Source organism: Atractosteus spatula, chromosome 1, assembly GCF_055471065.1.
Source record: "Atractosteus spatula isolate fAtrSpa1 chromosome 1, fAtrSpa1.hap1, whole genome shotgun sequence".
NCBI classification, from domain to species: Eukaryota; Metazoa; Chordata; class Actinopteri; order Semionotiformes; family Lepisosteidae; genus Atractosteus; species Atractosteus spatula.
In genome coordinates this window covers 31,547,976-31,575,975 of record NC_142706.1, presented here as the reverse complement: position 1 = coordinate 31,575,975, position 28,000 = coordinate 31,547,976, and the positions used below count along the sequence as shown (strand labels likewise).

The following is a 28,000-nucleotide window of genomic DNA, read 5'->3' as shown; positions in this document are numbered from 1 at the left end:
CAATATCATTTGTGAATCGCTCACAGTGCTGCAGATACAGATTGCTAACACATGCAGTGCAAATGCAGGTGAAGAAGAGACGCGCAGATTGAGAATGCAGGACTTGGAAAGGCTCGTTTCACTGGATGTTAGCTGCACATTTTCAGTACTTTCTCGGAAATACAGTTATTCATTGCTTAAATGTGTTGCTTTGCAGGGTTTTATGCCGAGCAATTGATGAAAAGTACAAAGACACCTTGTTTATTAAATCACTGGAGGTAAACAGATCTCATTACTTGGATTGTTGTAAAGACGGCAGGACATATCATTTGCTGTTTGACTGCTGTTACAAGGTAAGAAGACGGAACAGTTTTGTAAAGTATCAGTAGTTTGGATTTTGTGTGTTTTTAAATACATCTGCACTGAGCAGACGTCTGCAGATTGAAGGGTCTCAAACACACGAAACTGGGATTGGAAAAAATGATACATATTTTGAAATGTTTTTAAAACACAAAGAGGACTTGGAAATATTAGAATAGAAGAAAACGACTTTACAGGCTGTCATTTAAAAAACGGCATCGACTCCAGTGAAAAAATCTCAGCTACCGCAAGAGGAATAATCTATTGCGATATTGCTGTGTGTGCAGATTGCGGGTTTTGTTGAAAGAAGAAAAAAAGAAGTGCATTTGAACCAGCGTGAGAAAAGGAATCATTGTGGTTTATATTCGGTAATGTGGGATAAAATTTTTCACGTTTGAAAAGATGTAAGAAGACGCATTAATTATAAAGTCGCATGTGTTCTGAAACAGAGCACTGTATTAAAAGAAAAAAATATATTTAAGTACCATTTTAATCTCTTTAGCGGCATTTCATACATTTTAAAAGCAACAAACAACCAGATCAACTGCAGAAAACCATGAGGACTATTGGTGCAGTGGACTATTTATGCTACTATATGATCATCCTGCAGCTCCTGCTGACTCAGCCGGCTGCCAAGCAAGTGCTTCGATATCGCTTGGCAGAGGAAGGACCAGCCGATGTCCGGATAGGGAATGTAGCTGCAGACCTCGGAATTGTAGCTGGTTCTGGTGAGGTGACTTTCACACTTGAATCGGGATCTGATTATTTTAAAATTGATAACATCACTGGGGAGCTAAGTACTAATGAGCGAAGAATCGACAGGGAAAAATTAGCCCAATGCCAAATGATTTTTGATGAGAACGAGTGCTTCATAGATTTTGAAGTGTCTGTTATTGGACCGTCACAAAGCTGGGTTGATCTATTTGAAGGCAAAGTGATCATTTTAGATATAAACGACAACACCCCTTCCTTCCCTTCTCCTGTCCTGACTTTATCTGTGGAAGAGAATAGACCCATAGGCACACTGTACTTACTGCCCACTGCTACAGATAGAGATTTTGGCAGGAATGGTATAGAGAGATATGAGCTTATACAAGATAGTGGAGATGGATCAGTTAGACGTGCTGGGTCAAATTCTGGGGGACGTACAGAGAGTGGTGATAGTTATTCGGGTAAGAGAAGATTTGATACCGAAGGTGCAAGCAGAAGCAGTGTTTTTGAACTCCAAGTTGCTGACACTACTGATGGAGAGAAGCAGCCACAGCTGATTATTAAAGGGGCACTGGATAGAGAACAGAGAGACTCTTATGAACTAACACTTCGTGTTAGGGATGGAGGTGATCCTCCAAGGTCTTCCCAAGCCATCCTTAGAGTTTTGATATCTGATGTCAATGACAATAGTCCCCGTTTTGAGAAAAGTATTTATGAAGCTGACTTAGCAGAAAATAGCTCCCCTGGCACTCCTATATTACAGCTGAAAGCTACTGATTTAGATGTTGGGGTAAATGGACAAATAGAGTATGTATTTGGAGCAGCAACTGAGTCAGTACGCAGGCTCCTTAGACTGGATGAAAATTCAGGCTGGTTGAGTGTTTTGCACCGTATCGATAGGGAAGAAGTAAGCCAGCTACGGTTTACTGTAATGGCAAGAGATAGGGGTCAGCCCCCCAAAATGGACAAAGCCACAGTTGTTTTGAACATCAAGGATGAAAATGATAATGTTCCTATAATTGACATCAGAAAAATAGGTAGAATATTTTTAAAAGATGGAATTGCTAATGTAGCAGAAGATGTAGTAGTTGATACTCCTATAGCACTGGTACAAGTGTCAGACCGTGATCAAGGGGAGAATGGAGTGGTTACTTGCACTGTGGTTGGTGATGTGCCATTTCAACTGAAACCAGCTAGTGAAATTGAAGGAGATCAGAATAAAAAGAAATATTTCCTTCACACTTCAGCTCCACTGGACTATGAAGCTACACAGGAGTATAATGTTGTAATTGTAGCAGTGGACTCTGGGAGCCCCAGTTTATCAAGCAATAATTCATTAATTGTCAAAGTTGGAGACACCAATGATAACCCACCGATCTTTAGTCAAAATGTGGTAGAAGTGGCTTTTGCTGAAAATAATGCCCCAGGTGAAAGAGTAGCTACTGTGGTTGCAATAGATGCTGACAGTGGCAAAAATGCAGAAATTGCATATTCTCTCGATTCTTCTGTATCTGGAATCTTTTCTATAGACCCAGATAATGGTGACATCAGGGTTAACACCGTCTTGGACCGTGAACAGACGGACAGATATGAATTTAAAGTGATTGCAAAAGACAAGGGCATGCCTACTCTCCAGGGATCGGCTACAGTGTTGGTGCAGGTAGCGGACAAAAATGACAATGAGCCTAAATTCATGCAGGATGTATTTACATTTTATTTGAAAGAAAATCTACAACCTAACAGCCCTGTTGGAATGGTTACAGTAATGGATGCTGACAAAGGTCACAATGCAGAAATGAGCCTCTTTATTGAAGAGGAGGATGATATTTTTTCCATTGAAAATGATACTGGGACAATTTATTCCACCGTGTCTTTTGACAGGGAACAGAAAACAACTTATACATTCAAAGTCAAAGCAGTGGATGGTGGAGAGCCTCCAAGATCTGCTACTGCTACAGTATCTCTGTTTGTAATGGATGAAAATGACAATCCACCTACTGTGACTTTCCCTAGTAACAATTCATACACCCTTCTGCCACCATCAAGCAACCTCAGAACGGTTGTGAGAACAGTTTTGGCTACTGATAGTGATACAGGAGTAAATGCAAATCTAAACTATAGTATAGTTGGAGGCAACCCATTTAAACTGTTTGATATTGATACAGCTAATGGTGTCATATCCTTGGTGGGGAAACTAGAACAAAAGCACTATGGATTGCATCGTTTGGTGATCCAAGTCAGTGACAGTGGTCTGCCTTCACAGTGCACAATGTCTCTTGTCCATGTATATGTAAATGAGACAGTGTCTAATTCTACTATTGTGGAGGCACAAATTGCTCGAAGCTTGGGTACCCCTATATCAATAGACATTGCAGGTGATCCTAACTATGACTTGGGTAAACAAAGACTCAGTATTGTAATTGGAGTTGTAGCGGGTATAATGACTGTGATTTTAATCATATTGATAGTCGTCATGGCAAGATATTGTCGACCAAAGAATAAAAACGGGTATGAAGCTGGCAAAAAAGACCATGAAGATTTTTTCACTCCACAGCAACATGATAAAAATAAAAAGCCTAAAAAGGACAAGAAAAACAAAAAATCCAAGCAGCCACTTTATAGCAGCATTGTTACTGTGGAGGCCTCGAAACCCAATGGACAGAGATATGATAGTGTAAATGAGAAACTGTCAGACAGCCCAGGAATGGGACGATATCGCTCTGTGAATGGAGGCCCAGGAAGCCCTGACCTGGCAAGACATTACAAATCAAGTTCACCACTGCCAACAGTTCAGCTTCACCCACAGTCACCAACTGCTGGGAAAAAACACCAGGCTGTGCAGGAGCTCCCCCCTGCCAACACATTTGTAGGAACAGGAGATAACATTTCCATTGGATCTGACCACTGTTCTGAGTACAGCTGTCAAACCAACAACAAGTACAACAAACAGGTAAGGGCTTATTTAACAATGAGTTGTGCCATCATTGTTATGTTTAATGCTAGCATCAGTTACATCACGTCATGAATTCTTGTTATGTTTTTTAAAAGTCTTTATTCATCAATTGTAAGAATATCAATGTCTTCAGATAAGTTAAGGGTAATAGATAAATTGTTAAATTAAACACAGTTGTGTGTGCTTTAAAGAAGGTCTGGTTGAACCTGACATTAATGCTTGAATCACAGTTTGTTAATCCACCAGCTTGAGATATGTTTGCACTTTCAGTGTCCTTTTGTGACTTCTCTGTTTTCAAATATTCAGTAAGGCACACCAGAATATGAGCATCAGAGCTGCTACAGTGAAGAGGACACAAATGGTGCTCTTTCTCCCTATGAGTTCATAACTTGACTAGGAACATCTGGATGGGAGTTTACGTTCTTGTGCTTTAAGAGTCAGAACAATGACCCAGCTGTGAATTGATCAATCAGATTTTTATGCTATAATTTGTAATGCAGAATGTTGCTTTAACAAAATAAGTTAAGACGTTTAAATATATGAGACTTCTCCAAAACCAAATTATTAGAAACTTTTTAGAAATCAGTAAACAGAATAAGGTCCATATATTATGAAGTTAAACCTATTATTCCATATTTGCAAGAAAAAAAAACACTTAACTGTTGTTTTGTATGTTTTCTGTGGCAGCCTAATGTATTATTAATACTTTTCTTAGATGGTGTAAGCAACTGCTGTTGCAGTGCTGAGTGCTGTATCCTGTATTTTAAATCAGGCAGCTTTTTAGCTTCTCTCTGTGTGTAAAGTGCAGATTGCCTGAATAGATCTTAAAGTTAACAATGAAGTATTTCAGAAAGATGCTGCACTGAGTGCAAAGACTGTTGTTTTTAATGTTTTCTGTGCATGTCTCATAAATAATTGACAAAGTACTTTATATGATGTAGTGCAGTCTTTTCCATCTAAATGCTAGAGTAATTTACTTCTATTCATTTTCAGTCTTTGTGTAGGTTATTTTTTAACTTAATCAGTGATAATTGTAGTTATGGAAAAGTTAACCATTTCATATACATACAAATCCAGAATTAAATGAGTATCGGATATTTTTATATAATATATGCACTACAATTTAATGCATATTGTGATAGAAAGTAAGGAGTTTAGTATGCAAATTAAATACATTTGTACAGTAAGAATATCATTAGACTTATAAAAATCACGATCATTTTCAAAACAGCTAGACACTGGAATTGATGTTTTTATTTTTGATTATTTTTATTGTTTTATTCACAATTTATCAAGAATATGTGATGACACCTTTTGTTTAATAGGATAGTATATTCCCATTATTATTGTCTGCCCTAAACACTGCCCAGTGTTTCTAAATGAACATTTTTGATAGTATTTAGCAAGTAAGAAGCAAAATGCAATGATAATAAATATGTTAATATCTTAACTTATGAAATATGTAGTCATAAAACACTTTTCTAACCCTATGTTAAGGGTTCCTCATTGCCTTACAACTGATAGCTTATACAGGTATGTCTATATGGGTAATGTTACACACTCATTTAAATTTTATGCATTATTAATTGACTTGGTTGTAACTCATTGTGTGATCTTTTTTTGATATGGCAGTTAATAAGGACTCACACTACTTAGACTTCTAGAGACAATGGAACATCTATATTTTTCTCTTACCTCTAGTTCTACAGATGGGGTCACACTCAGCCCGTGCATTCTGAAAATCTTCTGAAATATATAACTGTTATAGGCTGTGGCACATAAATTATAGCTGCCATTGTTCTTGGGTTTAGATAAAATATGGTAATGCATCCGTTTATTTAAAGTTAATTAACCCATTGTTATCATTATTGAGGGATTTTGTGAGATTACTTTTTGTTCATACAATCTGTTTGCTTTTAAATAGTAATGCAATTTAAGTTATTCTCCCAGCCTAGGTATGCACATGTTTTTATAAGTAGATATTGATCATATAGATACTTTATTGATCCCGTGAGGGAGTTGCAGTGCAACAGCAGCTTAATACAGACAACACAACAACAGTATAACGAATAATACAATAAAATAATACAATACAAACAGTACAGTGAGAAGTGCACTAAGAAGAGTTACTCACAGTCCAGAACACACAAAGAACAGAACAGTACACAGAAAAGTTGTATTGCTCAATATAAATATAAAATATTAATTTTAATATAATAATAATAATATAAATCATTGGTGTTTTATTTTTTTTAATATTTACATTTGCATGAGTTTAAAAAAAAACATCATCATTAGATCATCACCTTAGATCATTGTATCATTTATGTTAACCACAGTGTTAAACAGTAAAAAACACATTCGATTGTTATGTGCTATCTTTTATTTTTACTTTTTACCTTTATCATGGGGACATGGGGAAGTTCTGGGGGATTTCTGCATAAGGTAGTGTTGGCTCATGAATCCATCAGGAGTGCTAGGATAAAATGTGATTGCATTTTTTGTGGGGTGGATTTTACTTCAAAAGTCAGTTCTCAGGAAGTTATTATTATTACGTTGGTTACTGTTATTCTCAAAATATACTAAGCAAAGTTTTAAGTTAATCTTTTTATTTCTCCTAAATATACAGGCAGTTATAAATAAACAAACATATACACAGTGTAAAGCTATGGTTTGTCATATATAAAATTATTTCCGTTCATTACAATTTAAGGAGAATGAATCAAGGCCATTGAATGTTAATTACAAAATGGAAAACACAAACACACATAGTGTCCTAGTATATATTGCCATTTACCAAGTTTCATATGTAAAATGATCTGGTTGATTTCTCTAAACATTTCCTGTTAATGCACTGAAGAAAGACTCGTGCTTTTTAGTAGTATCAAGTACTAGTAGTATCCAAAGGAAAGGCTGAACTCTCCTGAATGTCCTACTGGTTTAAGGTTACTACTTTTCCCTTTACCCTACTTTGCTGATTTGAAAGCTCAGGTTTATTAATATAAGATGCACAGGAAGGTATCTAAGCAACTGCTTGAGTTTTCAGCATGAAGTCTTTACCTGTCAGACATTTAAAGGTAACCAAAAGCAGAAATATAATATGGTGTGCCACAGTGCAGCTGTTGAAAAGAAACCTGATATAAATGACATTTCTTGTGGAACTTGGCTGTTTCCTTGCAGAGCACAATTTTCTAGTTTGTTAAAACACAATAGTATTTAAAAGTATAATATGCTATTCACTAGCTTTTATGAACAAAACAGTATATAAATTGGTAAGATGTTGTTTTCTAATGATATTTAAGAAAAGAGATGTCATGTATTGTCTTATTGTACACTTTAGTAACATATTTATATTTTCTAAATATTTATACACAGTAAGATGCGTGATATGGGAAATGTTTAAGGCTGATTGTTTTCTTATGGGGTTTGGAGTCTATATGCAACATAAAAGAAAGTAAAAATAAGATAGTTTAAGCAGATACTGTATTTGGAAAATAGGTGCCAATATATGTTAAAGGTAATACAGAACTACCGTATTTAGCTAAAAATTTAAATTCTGACGTAATTGTTGTGATTTGCTAGGGCGTATATAAATTCCTTCCTTTTATATTTCATTATTTGAGGACTGCTGGTTGTAAGGTGCATATTATTATAAGTTAAACTGTTCTCACAGGTATTGTATAATTTCATAATCTGATTATTTCACCTGTATGTAAAGAATGATTGGTGTGTTTGCTATATTTGATCAGTCTTGTATTTTCAGATTTTTATTTAGATAAAAATATCAAACATGGCAAAACAGTTTCCTACCCTTTTCTGGATTCCACAGAGACTGCAGCATTTAAGAAGCCATATACTGCAATGCAAAATTTAAAGCCTACACTTTGGTGTCATTGAACTTTTCTGCTAAGCACCTTCCAGCAAATATTCTGAGCTTTAATTGTTAAATTCTGTAGACACAGCAATGCTATACCAAACAATATGAAACCTTTATATATGGAGCATTCTGCAGCAGATCATTCAACACAACACTTCTTACACAATACTATTTAAACTTACAGATAAAGCATAATGCAATTTGAGACTAATAAGCTCAGTAGGTCAAATTTATGAGAGGTCAAAATATGACCTGCCACATACTCACCAATTTAATTAATATTTATAAGGTAAACAAGAAAATAAGGAATTTCTAAGGATCATGTTGCTCTTGATTTATTAGATTGATATAAATCAATCTTACAGAATGATGATCAGTACAAGCAGTGACATCAACTCAAAATTTGGAAATAAGGATAGGATTATGCCATTAGTGCTGTGGTGTTACCAACATATCAAATTCACAACAAAGGTCCAGTAAATTTTTATGATATTCCTAAAAGTGAATTTGACTGCTTTTTAAAAAGTTTTTTTCCATCCAATTCATCCACCCTGTTGGAAAATCACATTAGTGTAATTGACCAGAGGTGGATGACAAATGCTGGGTACCACATGGGAACATTCTTGCTGTTTTGAATGCTCTTATTTCACTTCATCTTTTCAACAGGCTGCAAGTTTCAGGATCAAGATTTTAAAAGTCTACAGAAACAGAAAAGGGGTCGTTGAATGTTTTGCGTTTTTGCCTTTTTCCACTGTTATTCCCATAGTTCTGCAATCTGATTAAAACGAAACAATTGTTCTTGATATTTCACAGACAAAAATGCTGCCACATACATATTATGTTTATATTGTACATGTCTTCTATTGGCAGGAATACTGTAATGTGCATCTCTTAAAATAAACCAAATGGTATCTTATTTAAATTTAAAATGGATAAAATATTTTTGATGAGTTGATTTTCATTCAGTGTAGAGTTTCATTTCAATAGAGTAAGAGTAGTAATAAATAAAAATTAAATGAGAGTCAGTGCAAGGACGTACAAATGTACATGGTGTCACTTGGCTTCAGCCTGTGAGACAGACTGATCAATCCAGAAAGACAATCTGAGAAACAAGATTATTAAAATCATGGAGAGCAGGGCTTAATTCAGTGTTTTGGGCTAAAGCCCTTAAAGTGTATGAGAAACAGAGCATGACAGTTTGCTGTTACAGGATGTTAATGCTGGCTATGAATTTTGTGAAATTTGGTTTTGCTGTCATTTGCTGTACAGTTACTGTACTTAAACTGCCACAATTGGAAGGCAAATGTGGGACAGTGCAGTGGCTCTGTTGCTAAGGATCTGTGCTTGTGGCTGGAAGGTTGCCGGTTCGTATCCTGCGGCTGGCAGAGGAGTCCTACTCCTTTGGGCCCCTGAGCAAGGCCCTTAACCCCAACTGCTCCAGGGGCACTGTATAATTTAAATATATTAGTTTCAGTGGAGTGACTTACCTCTTTAATATATTTACCTGACAGCTGATAAACTAAGCAGCTGTATTTCCCTTGTAAGGAAAATAGCAGATCTAAGTAATTTGAAAAAAATGTTGAATTCATAATATTTATGGAGTTCAGAATGACAAGAATGTGTTACAATTGATTTTTGATAAATTGTAAGAAAAAAATACATGAAGTATAGTAATTTTCTGTCTCTTTTGATAGCAAAGTGCTTATGAAGGATCTTATGAAGGAGTGTACATACTTGTCATTTATCAGATGAATGTATTCACTTTTAATAAGTTTGAATTTAATCTGTTTATGGAGAAGTGGCTGCACCATTTTGCACCATTTAACTGCAACACACTAAACAAAATCTGATTTTAATTTCTTTCTTGAAAGTGGAGATTAGTTTTTCTACTGTGAACATATTTAAAGATTTACAGGAGTAAAGCTGTGAGGTGCAGTTAAACAACAGAGAAGAAAAATACACAATAGTATTATAGCAGGTTGTGAATAAAATTCAAGGAAAAGCAAACTGTTTTTAGAGGTATTAGGAAAGGTAACTCATCCTTAAATCTTAAGAACTGATGAGTTTTAGATACATTAAATTCTGTGATTACAGTTGATGCAGAAAACTGCTACATTCACAAGAGCTCTACCAGATGGTATATTCCGATTTTGCAGTGCTTTGCAGATTGTTTGTTTTTTTAAGATGATTCTTTTATCCAACATGACTTGCAGTCAAACAAAATTAAAGAACTGTAAACAGATACATAATGTAAAAGATCTGGTATATTGCCTTTGGTAAATTACCCTTTTAGCATCACAAAATATCTTGTTAAAACCAGAATGAGTATCTTCTAAGTGACTCCCTTCCCCTTATACATAATTTAAAAAAATGCATTTAAAAGGAATGAAGACAACTGTTACACAAGATCCTCTTACCAGAAATAGATTGGTATTTTGATGCCTCAGATGTTAATGTTTGGTATCTGAAGTAATTCCAGATGTACAAACTAGTTTATTTGGTGAAGTTAAGAGTGCAATGTGTTTTTCTGTCTAAATCAGTTTATAATGATGTTAGTTAGATTTTATAGGAAAACTGAATTAAGGGTAATTAGTCATACCTGCCATTCTAAGAGGAATACCAGAAAAAAAAATCAAACATTTCTTGATTGAATATTGCTGAATTTAAAGCCACACATTATTCAAATAATGTGTATATGAGCAAACAAAATGACAAACTTTTTTTAAATATACATATTTTTTTCTGATTAAAACATCATTTTTTATAATACTGATAAAATTGATAGCATGCATGGATTTAAAATTCTGGTAAATTAAGTGATTTGTATGTACAGAACACAATGAAATTGAAACAATATCCATTACTACTTGCAGCATTAGTAGACCAACAAATTATCAATTTTTTTTCTCTTGAATTTTGTTTGTTGTAAGGTCACATGTTGTAAAGATGGAAAAAGGTCTGACATGATTTATCTTTATTCCCCCCAACTAATACTTTGTAGAAGCACATTTTGCATTTATTACAGCAGTAAGTCTTTGTGGATAAGTCTCTATCACCTTTGCACACCTGGACTTTGCAATTTTGCACTCTTCCTCGTAAAAACGTTCAAACCCCTTCAAATTGCCCGGGGATCTTCTGCACAGCCCTCTTTAGGTTATTCCACAGTTTTGTATGGGATTGAGGTCTGGGCTCTGACTGGGCCATTCCAAGACTTTGATCTTCCTTTTCTGAAGACATTCCTTGGTTGACTTGGATGTGTGCTTTGGGTCGTTATGTTGGAAGGTGACATTCCTCTTCATCTTCAGCTTTCTGACAGGGGCCAGCAGGTTTTGTGCCAAAATATCTTTATATTTGGAACTAGTCATTATCCCATCTATCTTGACAAGAGCCCTTGCCCCAGCTGAAGAGAAGCAGCCCCAAAGCATTGTACTGCCACCACTATGCTTCACGGTAGGTATAGTGTTCTTTTGGATGATGAGCTGTGTTGTCTTTGCGCCAAACATATCTTTTAGAATTAAGGCCAAAAAGCTCAACCTTTGTCTCATCAGACCATACAACATTTTCGCACATTGTTTGCTATCCTAGTAGGATGCAACCACAAAAGGAAATCCTACAGGAACAGCTGATTTTTATTTTGGTTTAATCAGAATCACTTTTTGATGGCAGGGGTATGCTACTTACCTTTGGACATGATTTTGAAAGTGATTGGCTAACTCTGAACACAGCTACAGCCCCTATTATAAAAAGGTGTTGCAACCTGGGTGTTGTAGGTTTTTTAATTATAATTATTTTTCTTAATTATTTGTTTTTCTCTTGAATTTTGTTAGTTGCAAAGTCACATTTAAGATGGAAAAATGCCTGACATGATTTATCTTGATTTCTGGCTTTACATCACAAAAACCTTCAATTTCAGTAAGGGTGTGTAGACTTTTTATATCCACTGTAGCTGGATTTAGTGATTATAGGACAAGTTTTGAAGAAGGTTTGCTGTTTTTTGTCACTAGATACTCAAAAGTAAAAGTACATCACTCATAGGAAACATACAGTAGCACAAACAAATCAGTCAGCAGTATTTTTTAATGGGAACTCGAGGAACATTCCTTCTTGTTATGATGAAATAAACATAAAAACAAACATTTAAAGTATGGAGGATAAGATATAAATCATCCAGTGTTGTCAATTTAAGAAAAATACAAAAGCTATGTAGACACCCTTCATAACACTGCATCACCAACTAAGTTTCACCACTCCAGGATCTGGTGGAAAATGGTCAAGAGGGATTTTATCCTCAGTAACACTGGAAATGAGAGAATGCATCAAGGACCCTCTTTCAACAACTGTTTTCCGACTCCCATGAGTGAAGGTGGCCCACACATGGATTCCTGCAAAAAATTGCTAAGTGATATCCTTGGATTATTTAGGTACTGAAATGACTGGGCCAAAAGGCCTCTTCTCTTTTGTAAACATTCTTATGTGCTTATGCAATACAAAAGAGAACCTTATTTGATTTGGTAAAAAATGACCTTTGCTCATGACCTCTGACTTTTCTTAAAGGTTAAATAGAAAATTTTGAAGTTCCTTACAGATGGCAGATCCTTACAGATAGTCACAGTTTCTCAGACAGAGGAAATCATATGTGTTCTAGAAACCTATTAACTTTGACTTCTCCTGAAGGTCAAATGTAAAGTTGTAATAATGTATCAGAGACAGGACCATGATTATTCTAAAACAAAATATAAGAGACCATAATAAGAGGCATGGGTTTAGCAAGTTAGTTTTTCTTTAGGTTTAATAATTATATCTCCCATTTATAAAAATTAGGCAAAAGTGTTTGAAAATATAGGATTTCACGTCCGTTAATTGTGAACTTTTGCAATACTGCTTTTTTTCTGTATGTGAGCTGTGACATAGAACTTGAACTTGATTGCTATATGTAACCGGTACAAGTACTAGTACAATGGAATTCTCACTTGCAGAAAGTCTCTCGATTGTTAAATAGTGTAAAAACACAAAGTGCAGACAGTGCATCAAGACAATATACAAACAGTAGACAATGTACAAGTAAACAGTTTGAATGTAAACAACGCAGACATGTAAACAATGACTGCAGATGTGCAATAAATAAGAAATTATAATGAGATAGATGGTGTAAGTGTGGTCTGAGGGGCATGACCAAATGTGTTCGCCAGTCGCATTGCTTGTGGGTTGAAGCTATTGAAGAATCTGGTGGTAAGTGTCCGTATGCTCTTGTATCTCTTGCCTGAGGGCAGTGGGGTGAAGAGCTAATGCCCGGGGTGGTGACTGTCCTCTGTGATGGCCAGAATTCTACCACGGCAGCAGTCCTCATAGAGCTGTTTAATCTCTGTGAGACCACAGCCAATGATCTTCTGGGCCACATTCACCATTCTCTGCAGTGCCTTTCTCTCTCGAGAAGAGGTGTTGCTGTACCACACAGTGATCCCGTTGGTGAGGACGCTCTCGATGATGCGGCGGTAGAAGTTCACCAACATAGGTACTGGCATCCACCATCGTTTGAGGCACCTCAGAAAATAGAGGCAATACTGAGCCTTCTTCAAGACAGTCCGTGTTCACAGTCCAGGTTAGATCATTAGAAATGTGAATTCCCAAAAACCTAAAGCTGGTGACTGCTTCCACTTCCGTTCCATCAATTCTGAGTGGGCTGTGAGTGTGCAACCTGTGTCTCCGAAAGTCCATTATTAGCTCTTGTTTTATTCACGCTCAAGTACCGGTTATTGCTATGAAACCACCTCAGCAGCTGTACAACTTCATCCCTGTAAGTGGATTTGTCATCGTCGCTGATCATCCCCTACTCCCACAAGTCATTAATAACTTTAATGTAACATTTCTTATATTTAGTTTACCAATGTCAGGCTGGCTGAAAAATGTTTACTTGAGACTAGGATGCTTATTTTGTCATAAAACTATAAGTAAAAAGGAGGCATTTCTTTGATCCTAATGTTATACTTTCTTATATAGCTCACATGATTTTTGCTGTGTAAAAATGAAGTTTACTGGCTAATTGTAGTGAAATTTATATATTGGACTTTTCATCATCCAGTGATTGCTTTTGTTTTTTTCTTATTATACCTCCACCACATCTGAAATTCCTTCCATCCATGTTGCCTTGCATTGGAATTTTCTACCTGACTTCATTAGTTATACTGATTCAGCATATTTTGTTGTTGGATTAAGTAGTTTTATTTTTCAAAATCCAAAGTGTGTTTCTAGTTTACATATAAATGTCTTAAATCTGCATCCTTAGGGGTTATATGGAAATTACACAGGATTAAAGTAAATTATGCAAAGTCCTGAAGATGCATATGAATAGTGGCATTGATTTTTTCTTCTGTATATCAGTCTGCCCTGTAGCCTATTTTAGTTATAGAGGGTAGATTAAAATGGCTTTGCCATGACTTAGAATAAAGCACAATGCATACATTATTATTAGCTTATAGCATGGTTCATTAGAATATGCCCCTAAATGAGATTAGCTGTGTATTAAACAGGCTACAGAACATTCAAGTACCATCCATCAAGCGGCAGGGAAGATGACTGTCATTGTGCTCCAACCATAATAGCAACATAAGCAACAGTAGTGTTGCTCTTCATCATCGTATGTATTAAACAGAATAGTGTGTTATGCCTGAAAAGATTTAAGGTTGGAAATAACACTCTTTAGAAACGTACATTATGAAGTTCTGAAAATAGGTTTTTTTATATTAATGTACATTTCCTTTGACAGAGAAGCTATATAGCACCTGACAGTAAATCTAGTTAAATTTTGAAGTATGTTGTGTACCTTATGTGAAAGACGGCTAGATATTCCTGTGGTAATTTCAGTTTCCTCTTTTTTGTATTGCTTCAAATTCTTTCTTGTTATGTTATATGGCTATATGAACAGTTCCTGTAGAGATGTGTACTTTGAACAAGTGACAAGTGATTGCATTTGTGTAAGTAACTGGATATCTGTGTTTAGTGTAATGAGATTGTACTATATCTGCTTTTATTGCACTGCTTTGTATTTTGTTTGAATATTTGGAAGCACTACAGTATACTGTATGAAATATGTAGCATGTAGCCCAGCAATAAGGATATAATATAACATAATCACTGTACCATGTCTGCTGTGTCAATTATGGCAGTATGCTTTTTTTAAAACATACTTGTCAAACAAATTACATGATCAGGCTAGTTTAGAGCATTTTTTCTGTTGTAAACATTTATTTTATCCAAGAACAAAGAGCTTGAAGTTCGAAGAATTAAAAGCACCACTAAACAACTTTGCATCATTAGCTAAATTTGCCCAGGTAATTTTCTTGAGAGAATTCACATTTGATTGTTACAAGTAGTGGCTTAGGTATGTACAAGACTCCAATGGCTATTGTAGCGGCGAGGCTTAATAATAAGGCAGAATAAAGCGTTGGTATGCTGTCTTAAATGCTGTCCCCATCTCACCCTCCATCTCTGTGGTGCAGCCACAGAGAAAGAATTCATGCAAGCTGATTTAAGATGTTTTTCTTTTGATAAGAAGCAAGCTCCCAGACGGGGATGCACTTAGCTAAGTCTGGCTATCATGATCAATGGTCATCCATTGGCGCCTATCTGTCTAGGGAGTGCCAGTTGGACATCTGGACCGCATTACTAAGTGTCAGGAGTAAGTGACTAATACTCACCGTGATCAACCAATCAGGGACTGGTAGGGCCGAGTAACCCACGTGGGACTCTGATGCCCATGGAACTTTCAGCCAATCAATGAGCTGAAGTTCCTCCAGGTAAAAACAGGCAACACAGAGAGCCTGTGAGATTCAGAAGGGGAGATTCAGTAAGATTCAGTAAGATTCAGGAGTGGACTTCTGTGGACTGTTCTAAAGGGAATTCAAAGGAGAATTCCAGGGCAGGACGGCCCAGGAGCAGAAGGCTCCCAAGGGCAGGACATTCTCGCAGCGCGCCTCCTGACCATCCTGAGACTCAGCCCGGACAACCACGGAACGGCCAGTGTGTCCGAGTGCCAGAACTTTCCTTTGTTCTAAGGGTCTAGAGTGGAGGTTGCCAGAGAATAACCAGAGGATCCACCCGAGGTTAGCACCAGCAGCAGGCCTCGTGAACAGGTCGGAACTGTGGAAAGCTGAACCACTATTCAGAACTAGCGCTTCATCAGGAACGAACCGGTCCTCTTCCTGACTTGCTGGGACCCACAGTCATCTTTTCTCCTGTGCACAAACTTTGCTAGTTAAAGCCAACACTAACTAGCCGGTCAGTGAGCATCAGCAGCGCACCGTCGCAAGCCGCACAGCACAGCCTGGCACACAGCCAGAGAGCGCGGATTGGACAGCAACAGCCTGCAACTGTTTCTTTGTGCCCGCAGGAGATCTGAATCCCCAAAGATTGGATGAGTATTCAACTTCAATGCATTACAGCTCGAGAATTCAATTGTTATCCGAACCAGTTGATATCAATTTAATTCCTAAGAGTTATGTACTTGTTTTGAGTATCTAATGTAGAAGTTATAACCAAGTTCATTTACGAAACGGTCTAAATGAATGATATACTGAACGTATGTCCTCTTGATATGTGTAACACTTCGTAACTGATTGAATATATATCTTTTGTATTCTGATAACCCTCTCGATAAGATCTGTTAGGTTTATATGCATATTCTATGTATTAATAAATGTATCCTCGTGTATTAGTACCTGTGTGTGTGCGTTGTTTGAGTTATGCCGCATGGTTGGATTCTAAAGCCATCAAAAGAATCAACTTTGTGATTTACTGCTACAATTAATAATTGTCTCAGTAAATGCCCAAACCCTACAGAACTGGTGCCTTCAGAGAGCCACAACGTTACATATTTGGCGTCCCTGAACGGCTATGAAACATTACACTATGATCTTAATTTCTAGGTACTAAGATTAGACAAGTTATTTTTATGCATTTCACAAAATAAGTCGATAATGTTTACACCATTATAAATATTTTATAGTGTGTTTCTGACTATAATAGGTTTGGAAAATTCTGTATAGAAAAAAAAGGTTTAGCTGGTTTAAGTGTTAACTGAAAAATAAGTCTTATGTAATTTTAGATTTTCAGACCGTTGTAAATATTTATTTAGATTATATCTATTAATCTTCAATATATATACACTATTAGAGGTTTACTTTAGGACAATACAAATAAAAAAATACAAAGACATAAGACCTATAAGAATGAAATGTATGAAAGATACAAACACAATATTACAAAGTTAGACTGTGATCTGTAAATAGTTACTTAAAATGGCAGGGCATGGAATTCCATATGAAACATTTACAGCTTTTACATTTTAGATAAGATATTCAGAATATTTTAAACATTAGTTTTATAGCTAAGGCACATCTTTTATCCTTTAAATATTTGTCTCTCTCCTCTGGTTTTGTTATATGCTTTTACACAAATTGAAAAGAAAGCACTTTGCATTCCATTCATACTCTCCTCATGGAATCACAGTATACTGCTGTAGTGGTACATTTGTTTCAACCTGAATATATAAAGACTTTGGGTAAAGGGATCATGCTGTTACATGAACAATTAAGGTGCCTTACTGTGATGTAGCAATGTGAATGTTTTTAATTTACTGCAACAGTTATAAATTAGAACAGTAATTTGCAAGAGTTATTTGACGACTGTTAGGATTAAATCAAACAATAATTTAGTTTCATACAAGGATTCTTAATTTACAATTTATTGATAGAATTTATTGAATTATTACTCTTTTTAACAAAACTGTGCATGAGAATAAAGAATGCAGATGATAATAATTATACCAACTGCTCAGGTATAGTTTTGGAGAAATCCTTAGAAGGTGGGGCTTATGATTATTTATTTTACTTATCGACTAAGCTGCTCCATCAATTTCTGTTATTCACCATTTCCATGACTCCCCATCTATATACGTATTTTCAATGAAAAGTAAATCTGTATTTACTGTAGTGAACTAAACTAGCTTTTATACTCAAAGATCTGTGCTGGGCCTGACATTTCATAATGAGTTTGTCTTCCATGCTTCCTGGAGATGAGCAGCAGAGTTAGCATCTTGTTGAACCTAGGTCTTTAGAAGAGTCTATGCACAATCATCTGCTTGGGTCCAGCAGCAAGTAAGATGCAAGTAAGTTGTAGAAACTCAGTTCATTCAATTCAGTTTATTTTTATATAGTGCCTTTCACAACAAGGTTGCTCCAAGGTGCTTAAAAATACAATTGACGATTCATTTTGTCAGTGCAGAACAGAAGACCAGAAGACAACCAGAAGACAGAGAGGAACCAAAAACTCCCTAGTAAGGAGAGAAAAACCTCTAGGGGTCCAAGGTCAACTGGTTGCCCAACCCCTTTGTGCATGCTAACATTATATAATTTAAAAAAGAAAATGATGAGGGTATTAATCCATCCAGCCATCATGCCTTCTGTGTGCAGATCTCTATAGACCAGTAAATTCCTCCTAAACGATGGCTATATCCACGATGTCCCTCTTCAATCCATGGCAGTAATGCAGCATCCAACTCAGATGGTACCCAGCCCGGGCACCATCTGGACATGTGGGAGGAGAATAGGATAGTTTGGTCAGAACAGATGTATCTACCTGGTAGGCCAACATAGAGGCACACAATGACATTTACAGCAGCACCAGCAGCCATGATTGCAGCAGGCTATAATGTAAGGTGTGAGAAGGCTAGGCTGAAATAATAGGTCTTCAGTCTGGAATACTGAGATTGACTCGGCATCCCGAATATGGGGTGGGAGACTGTTCCATAAGCTAGGAGCCCTGTAACTAAAGGCTTTACCACCAACTGTTATTTTATTAATTCGTGGAATATGATGAAGACCTGCATTTTGTGATCTAAGCAGGCGACTTGGATGGTAAACATTAATAAGTTCCATTAGATAGACAGGTGCCTGACCTCTGAGAGCCTTGTAAGTAAGTAGAAGGATTTTGAAGTCCACCCTGTACTTGTCAGGAAACCAATGAAGAGAGCTAAGTATGGGGGTTCTATGGTCGTACTTTCTGCACCTAGAAACAATTCTAGCTGCTGCATTCTGAATTTGCTATAAGGTGTTGAAAGAGTGGTGGGTGCTCCCTGATAATAGGGCATTACAGTAGTCTAACCTGCTATATACAAGAGCATGTATTAATTTCTCTGTGTCTCGAGTGGAGAGAAACTCCTGTAGTTTTGCAATATTTCTTAACTGTAGGAAGCATGTTTTAGATACTGTTTTAACATGAGAGTTAAATGAGAGCCTTGTGTCTAATATGACGGGTTCATCCCGTCCATAGCTTACTACTTTGGATATTCAGAATGTCACCAAAAAGAGTTCAACTGTCAACAAACCATAGGAGCAGGAGTTGAGTGGGATGAGAGTGAGGCTACTGCTGCCTCTCTGTCAAGCCATTGTATGCAAAACATATCCTCTTTTTATTATGTGTAATGCTGTGCACTTAATTTACTTTCTTGTCTGTTACTACTATTAATACTTTGCTGTGATAATTGTTCTTGCAGTGGAAAATATGAAGGTTTTCCCACTTCACAGACTGTGTTTCCCTGAAATGTAAAATGAAAAATGCATGTTGCAGTAGGGAATGGAGACCACCAGTGGAGAAACAAAGAAATAGTAAAAAGAGAAAATAGTGGTACAAAAGATACCAGACCAACTAGACTTGTCAGATAGTAAAGAATTCTGAAATAATTTGCCTTTTTTATATTTATTTTATCTAGTCAAAGCATAGCAGAAGTTAACTGATTTAAATTGGAGATATACAGTATCTGTGCTCTCAGAAGAGAGATGCTGATTTAGCTTTTGGAAGAAAGTTCTGTTATCCTTTTTGTAATGAGAAATAGAAAACTCAAATTTAATCTCAGGAAAGAAAGGGGCTCAGAGTAGAAAGGCACAGAATATAGAAACGGGAAAACATCAGATTCCAGTGACTAAATTTCTACAGTCTGTGATGTATGTGTGATGTAAGTTCTCAAAGGTACAGTCTTACCGGCAAGCATTGAGAAAGATGCCATTCTATGTAAAATGATGATGGAGAAATTAGTTCCTACTACGTCTCTGCCATTTCCTACAGATGCATTTGACAGTTCTGATAACAAAGCTAAGTGAACCTTGTGTCTGTTGTCTATTTTCCATTTTTTTCCCGAGTATGTCTGCATAAGCTAATTTTTTGTATATTCCAATTAAATTGAAACTTCCTTAATAATAATAATAAAATATTATTATATAATGTTATACCACATTCAATAATCCATTCATTGTTAGTATTATGCAAGCATAACAATTGGTTTGCACTTTATTCTGCAGTTTTACCTTCAGCTGTATAGAGGTTTCAAATTAGAGGCAAGCAGAATAATTTTAGCATTATTCTATATATGAGTATGTTCAATTACAGTTTTCAGTATCAGTTCTCTAAATGTCTTTAAAAACACTTTTAAGATTAGTATGTCAAATAAAAATAGGGTGTATTTATGAAAATGGCATATTTAAGAATATACAGTAATTACATTTACATTATATTATTTTTCTTATATCCACCAAGTGGTGTGGTAGTAAAACATTAGTGGTCTTAATTATTAGAAAGAAGACTAGTAAAAAAATAAACTGTGTTTTAATGTGTTTTTATTTATATTAACATTGTAGTTGGTGCAGTACAATCTTATGTGCATATACCAAATGAAGAATAGGTATAGATGACTGATTTATGTTAAAAAGAAGATGAAAGTTTTCATGTGACATTCTGAAACACACATTTTGTAGTCACTCACCATCTGTTAATGGCTATTTATCCACAATCATCTTCCCGATTATGTTTTTGAAATATTCTTTTTTCACTCATCTGTCAAACTCATTAAATTGAACCTGTGTTTTTAAATAATGTAGTCTTTGTCTGGCAGAGATTTTAGAGTATTTATGTTAAATGACTCTTCAGCCATAAGGTACTTTTCTCTAAGAACTACATAATTTTGAATAATTGCATGACATCTTCTATATGTAACCCAATCCCAGATCTTAATGTTGTAGTCTCTGTGTTATATTTTAAGCACTATATTATATTTTTATATATTCCTACCTCTTTCAGATTTCACAATACATTGCCTCTTGGAGTTTAGAAAATATCAACATTATTTTATCTGTCCCCAGCACCATGTTAATTTTTGTCAGTTATTTTAGTTGGCTTCAGTCTCTCGTTTTAAGGATATTTGATAGTTAACTCACCTGTACAAATATTTTTGAGAGTCAGCTCTCCCTATCATATCTTCCTAGTAAAGATGTTTTTATTAGTATGATGTTATTTGATATGAAAATGAAATACAGTTGCATGAAACATCACTTTCAGGTACCCTAACATAATACTTATGCATATAACAATTTTGTTTTATGGTTACTTATTTTTACTTACATTCTAACATTTATTTTATGTGATTTTTCCCAGTTTAAAAAAGGAAACTTGTTTGATGCATGCTTTATATGATTATCTACTTATTCTCCTGTATGTTACTTTTTGGGTAAGGCAGGGATTTGTTATATTGTTTTGCAGTGAGAGAACATTGACTTAATCTCTTAACAACAGTCCCCAACCTTTATGTTCCTTAATAAATGTTCCCACTGTACATTTTGGCACATAAAGATGTTGTCTAGTTTTCTTGTGTAATTACCAATAATGTGTTGATAGATTACTACTTTTCTACCATGTTGGTGATGCTCAGTATTTGTCTTGAGGTTTGCCATCTTGCACTGACTAAAGCAGAAACAGCACATGCTTCTCCTTATGCTCACGCCAATTATTATGTCCTAATTATTCACCCCGGATGACTTAAGGTGATCAAAACACATTACACAATTTTTTAATTAAAATACTACGTAATGACATGACAAGTTCTTCATGAAATGTATTACCTCTTTTTATTCAAAATAGGCAGTAAATGTTTAATACATTTATAAACTGTCCCAAATCTCTACAAATTTTAAAGTTGAATTATTTTGTTCATAATAATGAACAAAAGTATTTAGGTTGGTGAGTTAGTGTACTCTGGGGAACCTGTTTATTGTGTCATGTCTCTGAGAATAATATTAGAAGGACATTTTTGTCATGAATCACAGTTTGACTGGTATTTTTATTTTAAAATATAGTTACAATGTTATGCAGACCATTAGAGAATATAATTTAAACAATGAATTTTTTAAGTGAAATTATTCCACATAGGATAATTTTTTTTGAAGTTACAGTGGAACTGAGTGTGTTCTTTATTCCTTTGGCCTTACGACAGAATTTGAAGATTGATAGCAGTGTCTGTTATGTTTTCCTTAAATACACATGAATAGATCTCCTTCTGTCTCTCCTACATGTAAATTGAGATGTAATGTCATTTACATCTCAATTTTAATTGCTGTCCTTGTAATTTATTTGTTAGCTGCATTGTTATTGGTGACAACATGACCGTTTAAATGTGTATTTGTATTCTTCATTCTATGGTAATTTCTTAAATGTATACATAAATGTTTCTTGCTCGTCTTTCCATCCATCTGTCCTGTTTCAAATTGCTTTTTCCAATACCTATCCCAGCAAGCAATGGGCTCAAGGCAGAATTAGCCTTAGATACTAAAACAAGGAAGCTTTCATCTTTATATTGCTTTGTTAGCTGTATCTTTAGGCAAGACATTGCAATTGTTAACATCTGGTGGTATACTTAATGGTAGCAGAAAATGGAAATTAAACCCCTCTTACATAGTAGCTCATTAATTTTAGGTGGTACAATTTGCAAGCTTTTTATCAACTATGATGAACCACTAACATTATAATTTTGATGTGAATGTTAATATTAAAAAGCTCTTGTCTTTTTTACAATGTTAGAAAGCATACTGATTTTTCACATAAGTAAAATGAAAGTAAGTATTCAACATAGCTGTTTTGCTTCAGTGTGGGAGCAGTCGAAGTATATACAAAGAAAAGTACTGGCAAATTCTAGAGGAAAACCTGCTTTTGTTTGCTAAAAGCTTAAAACTGAGTTCAAAATTCACCTATTAGTAAGCACATGGCCAAAGTTTTAATTGTCTTAAAATGTAAAAGGGGATGTTCTTGATAGCCCAGTCAAAATCCTGACTTCAATCCTCTTGAGATCTGTGAAAAGACAGTTATCGCTGACTTTACTTATTTTACCCTTAGACCTCTCCAGTTTAAGCATTCAGGTTTTGAATAAAATATTAGGTTTATGAAATGTGATCATACAGAATGTGTAATTTCACAACATGGGACACAATAGGAAGGGTCTGAATACTTTGTATGACACTGTATACAGTATCTTTTAAGAACTAACATTTTGTTAGCACCACCATTACCTTGTATGGTGTTCCTTGTATGATACATGCATAATATTTAATTTTTCACTCTGTCTATCTAGCTTTGAACAAAATAATGTAGCAAAAATAAGAATCACTTACTGTTAATAACTAGACCATAAAACCTGAAATGGCTTGATTTTTCATCTCCAGTTTGAAAAATCAGCTACATGTATAGGCCTTTAATGGGCAGATGATGAAATAAACATAAGCTTATACATTTATGGTAATATGTAATAAGAAATTTGATGTAAAGACTTACTGAACTTCATTTCTTTGGTTAAAGCGATATAAAAGAATCTCAAAGATTTTACAACATGGAAATAGGCAAGTACAGTATCTCATCCCTTAGAACAAGGTTCTATTCCCTATATACATATTTATCTCATGAGTATTCTTGGATTAGTTACGTTTTCAGTAAAGCACAGCTCAAGAATAAATCTATTGACTCAAAAATTAATCTATTGGCTCTGTAACATACAGCCTATTGATTGATTGGCTATTGTATTGATTGATTTGATTTCTGTGCATTTAATTTATTATTTAACCTTTACAGCTTATAGAGTGAAGTATTTTTTTCAAATAAGAAAGCATGATGCTTTCAAATGACAAAAAGCTATTTTGTAAAGCAGCATTACGCCATATACGTATTTCAATGCATACATTTCAGTTGATAATTAATCCTGTTCTGAGAAATAGATAAGGCATTTGATCAGGTTATTTTGCTTAAATCACATATGCATTTATAAATAGTGCAAATTATTTGTATTATCACATACAAAATCACTTAATATTAAAATAAATCAATAAGATAAATATTATTGAAATAAAATACAGTAATATGAGGCATAGATTACAGAGGGTACTGATGTAATTTAAGCCTTCATTCAGTACATTAAAATATATAATAATCTGAAATGAGGCTTTTTTTCTTTTTGATTATATTTTGTAAGGAAACCATACTTTATTGTAGATTCAGTTCTTACATGTTAAGTGCAAATATTACAGTTCCTTTATATTTTTAAAAAGTTATATTTAATTGCATACATTTTTCCATATTTTCCTTAATTAGATATTAAAAAATATACAGCAATGTATTACTCATACAGTAGAAATAAAAGTAATGAATTATGTGCAGTTGAATACTGAGTACAGTACCTTGCGTGAATAACTTTAAAAAAATACTTTATGTAATTAATTTGGAGTTCAATGCAATTGTTTACATTCTAGCTTTTCACACTTTAGAGCTGACTAATTTCCCATTGAACAGTTCATTTTCAATGAGAGAAAATCTGTTTATGCAACTGTTAAATACAAAGATTTTCCAAATCTTATACTGAAATAAGTAAGATCAAAACATGCGAACAATTTTAGCATTTTGATTATAATCCAGCACTGGCTAGATGGAAGTTTCTTGAATTGTAGATTCAATAATGACTGGCAATTTCTGTTTGGATTTGTCTCTTCTGACCTTTGCTTACGTGGGTTTTTCCCAGGTTCTCCAGTGTTGGTCTGGCACACTCTGTTTCTGAGGTACAGGTTGTCTTGACCCATACCAGGAATAAGCAACTTTTTAATAATGAAGGGTAGAGTGTGGCTACAAAATGTTACAGAAATCTCACAGCTCTACTATTGGAATTGAATGGAATGCCAAGAGCTATCTAGGTACATTTTTACTGTAGACACAATACTTTCTCTAAACAAATACATTTTGATACTGTAACGTTGATTACAGAATAACAGTAGAACTTGTGAAGCTTTGGCTTAGTGGACTCCTTCAGTATAAGTATTAATACAGTGCCTGGATATGTGCAAAACGTAAAAGGTTTCAGAGCAAATGTCAAATATCCTTATTATAGATCTCATAATAGCTTTAAATCATGCCTTAAATTGAATGTATGTTATAATGTGTTGTTTTATTCATTACCAAAAACTAACCATGACATTTGTGTTGTGTAAATTCTTGATTTAACGGACCCTGATTCTACTGTTCATAAGTCGGTACTTCCCTGTTATTTTTTGGTTGCTATGTCAGTACTTCCGTACTTCCCCGTAATAGTCTGGTTGATAAGCAATGATGATGAGAAAGAAGGACCACCAATTTGCAAAATTAAGCTGTCTGATCTTGACGATTTGATTACATTTATCGACTCATCATCTGATCCTGAAGTTCAGCCATATTACTCTCACTTCCAAGCTTTCAGAGAGATTAATCGTGAGCATCAAATTTCCAAAACAGAATTGAAATTGGATGCTTTCTTCAAGCCGATTAGCCAACAAAAACCTGTCACCTCAACCTAGCACCTCCTCAGCAAATACCTCCTCTCGCCAGGACTGACATGAAACATGGAAGAGGAGCAAAGTGATTCCTCTTCTGAGTAGACAACATAATGTTCAGGTTTTTTATTCTTGTTAAAAGAGGGTGGGTAATTTATGAGTATTTATTATTTTCTAATGCATGATGTAATATATATGGCGAAATTTTTCGTTTTTCATGTAAATACGGGTGGTGTTGTGCTTCAAAATATATCATTTGTTATTTAACAGACTTTTGGTTTCATATAGACACTATTTTATGGATATTTGGATTTAGTGGACATTCGACAATATAGGACACCCCCTCCTCCCAATTAGTCCATGAAATCTAGGATATACTGTATGTACATATGTTTACGTGTCTTTCTCAATCCAATCATACGTGCATTGCATGAAAAAAATCTGTCATTGTCAAAATTTCATTTTTATGTTTTTCTCATTACCTTGTAAACATCAGTATCACCCTGACTGCAAAAGGAGCAAAGAATATATTTTATAAAATGTTTACCCTATGTTTAAACAACACAAGCTTTTTATAAGCATATTTATAATAAAGGTTTTGAAAAATTGGACACACTGTTTGCTGGAAGCCTTAGTTTCTGGTAAAGGTGAAATATAACCATGTTTAGGGGACTGTTATGCTTGTCGTGGATCCCTTTTTCATGTTATATTTCTTTTGTCATTTTTATGCCACACCAGTAATTTTATATTATTAATTCTGTCTGAAGAGAATTTAGTATATATTTGTACAAATTATATGAAAGGACTTTTGAAGTAGCTATACATGGACCACATAGTTTTGGGCTCCTAATATGTGTTTATGTGTGTTTTTTGTGTATGTGATACACAGTGTGTCTGTAGCAGTGGATGGCATGGTGGTGTGGCAGTTAGAACTGCTACTTCGTGAGTTTTGGGTTCTGTAGGACTCCGGTACCTTCTATGTACAGTTCACATGTGTCTGTGTTTGAGTGTTTTTCAAGTTCAAGTTTATTTGTCATTCGAGCCACAAACAACTGTACACTGGAACGAAATGTGCTATTGCAGACAAGACACTGACATAAACAATGTAGACTGGACTAATAATACTAATATGAATAAATAAGATGTTTCTAAATTGGCTTTTTTTGTGTGTATTTGCAGGCATGTTTTCCCAGGCTTTCCCCCTACACTTATAGGATAAGTTACTACGATTCTTACCAGCAATAAGAGGATTTCTTTAATAATTAGATGGATACTTAACATTTTCTGTGGTGGATGAATTGGTGTTGCTGCACAGCAGTTGCTGTTGAATGGGAGCTCACACATTCATGGGGACCCTATGGTGGATTAATGATGGCAAATCAGCAACTGTAAGGTCACACATTTGAATTGAGTAATGAGGAGCACAATAAAAATGTCACAGTTGATATTAATAATGCTGAACACAAAAGCAGTGAGTCAATTCAAAAATCAGTTATTAACAGTTAATTTTCTGAATGGCTCAGAAAAACAAGAATGGAACATAGAAGTAAAAGCCAAAAAAGTAGAGATGGCTGTGCAACTTCCAAAGATGTATTTTTTCACTTATGTCTGAGCAGGTGACAATGACCAGGGTCATGGTTCTCCAGGAGAAAGCTAGATTTCAGAGAGACAGATATCACTTCACACTGAACAACAACACATTGGAACATGAAACCAGCTACACATACAGTACCTTGGTATGAGAATCAGTTCATTTGGGAGTCTTGTCCTGGCAGTGACTGCACTAAAGGAGAAGACATATAGGTTAACAGAAAACCCTGCATTCATTTGTTGTTTATGAACAATAGAGACTTCAGTGAAAAATTTGTGATAATATAGCAACATTTATTTTCTTTGAAAGAAGTAAGCTTCTGGAGAGTATTTGTGTAAAGGTAACTACAGTCTTGTTTTAGATAAATTATGTGTTCAGGGATCACATTTCAGTCTTACAATTCAGACAGTTCAGGACTCAGTCACACAATTCAGGACAAGCTCATTTTGTTGAAACTGATTCAGCAAGACTTTGTTTAGGAAACTCATGAAGCTCCTTTTTTTTGCTGCCATAATGAATACTATTCAAAATAGTAGTACACTCTGAAACATCTAAGCCATGGGTATGTAAAAGTTGTGGGATAAGAAAGGCAAAAATAAAAAATAAGTCATTTCTTCAATTAAGGAAGGTTCAAGTCAATCTACAAGCATACATAAGATGACAAATGTGGTGTGTATAGAGTAGAAAGATTTAGATATGACAAAGTGTTGTGAGCAAGGGTGTGATGAAGTTATCAGTATGAGTGGAGTGTATTTTGTGTGTAGGAGTTTTTAAAATAAACAACCAGGTGCTGTGCATGTGAACAATACTACATTCAACTTTAACTTACACATGCAGTCATCTATAAAGCATGTAAAATCTTGCAAACA

At 35.1% G+C, this 28,000-nt stretch overlaps 1 protein-coding gene across 1 annotated transcript in view; it reads left to right on the top strand.

The window, feature by feature from the left end:
• Nucleotides 1-23: 23 nt before the first annotated feature.
• Nucleotides 24-28,000, top strand: part of pcdh7b (protocadherin 7b) — a 378,384-nt gene continuing 350,407 nt past the window's right edge. The window contains exon 1 of the mRNA XM_088918140.1: nt 24-4,000. Within this exon, the coding sequence (XP_088774266.1) occupies nt 896-4,000 (3,105 nt within the window). The 5' untranslated portion in view covers nt 24-895. The remainder of the gene's footprint in view (nt 4,001-28,000) is intronic.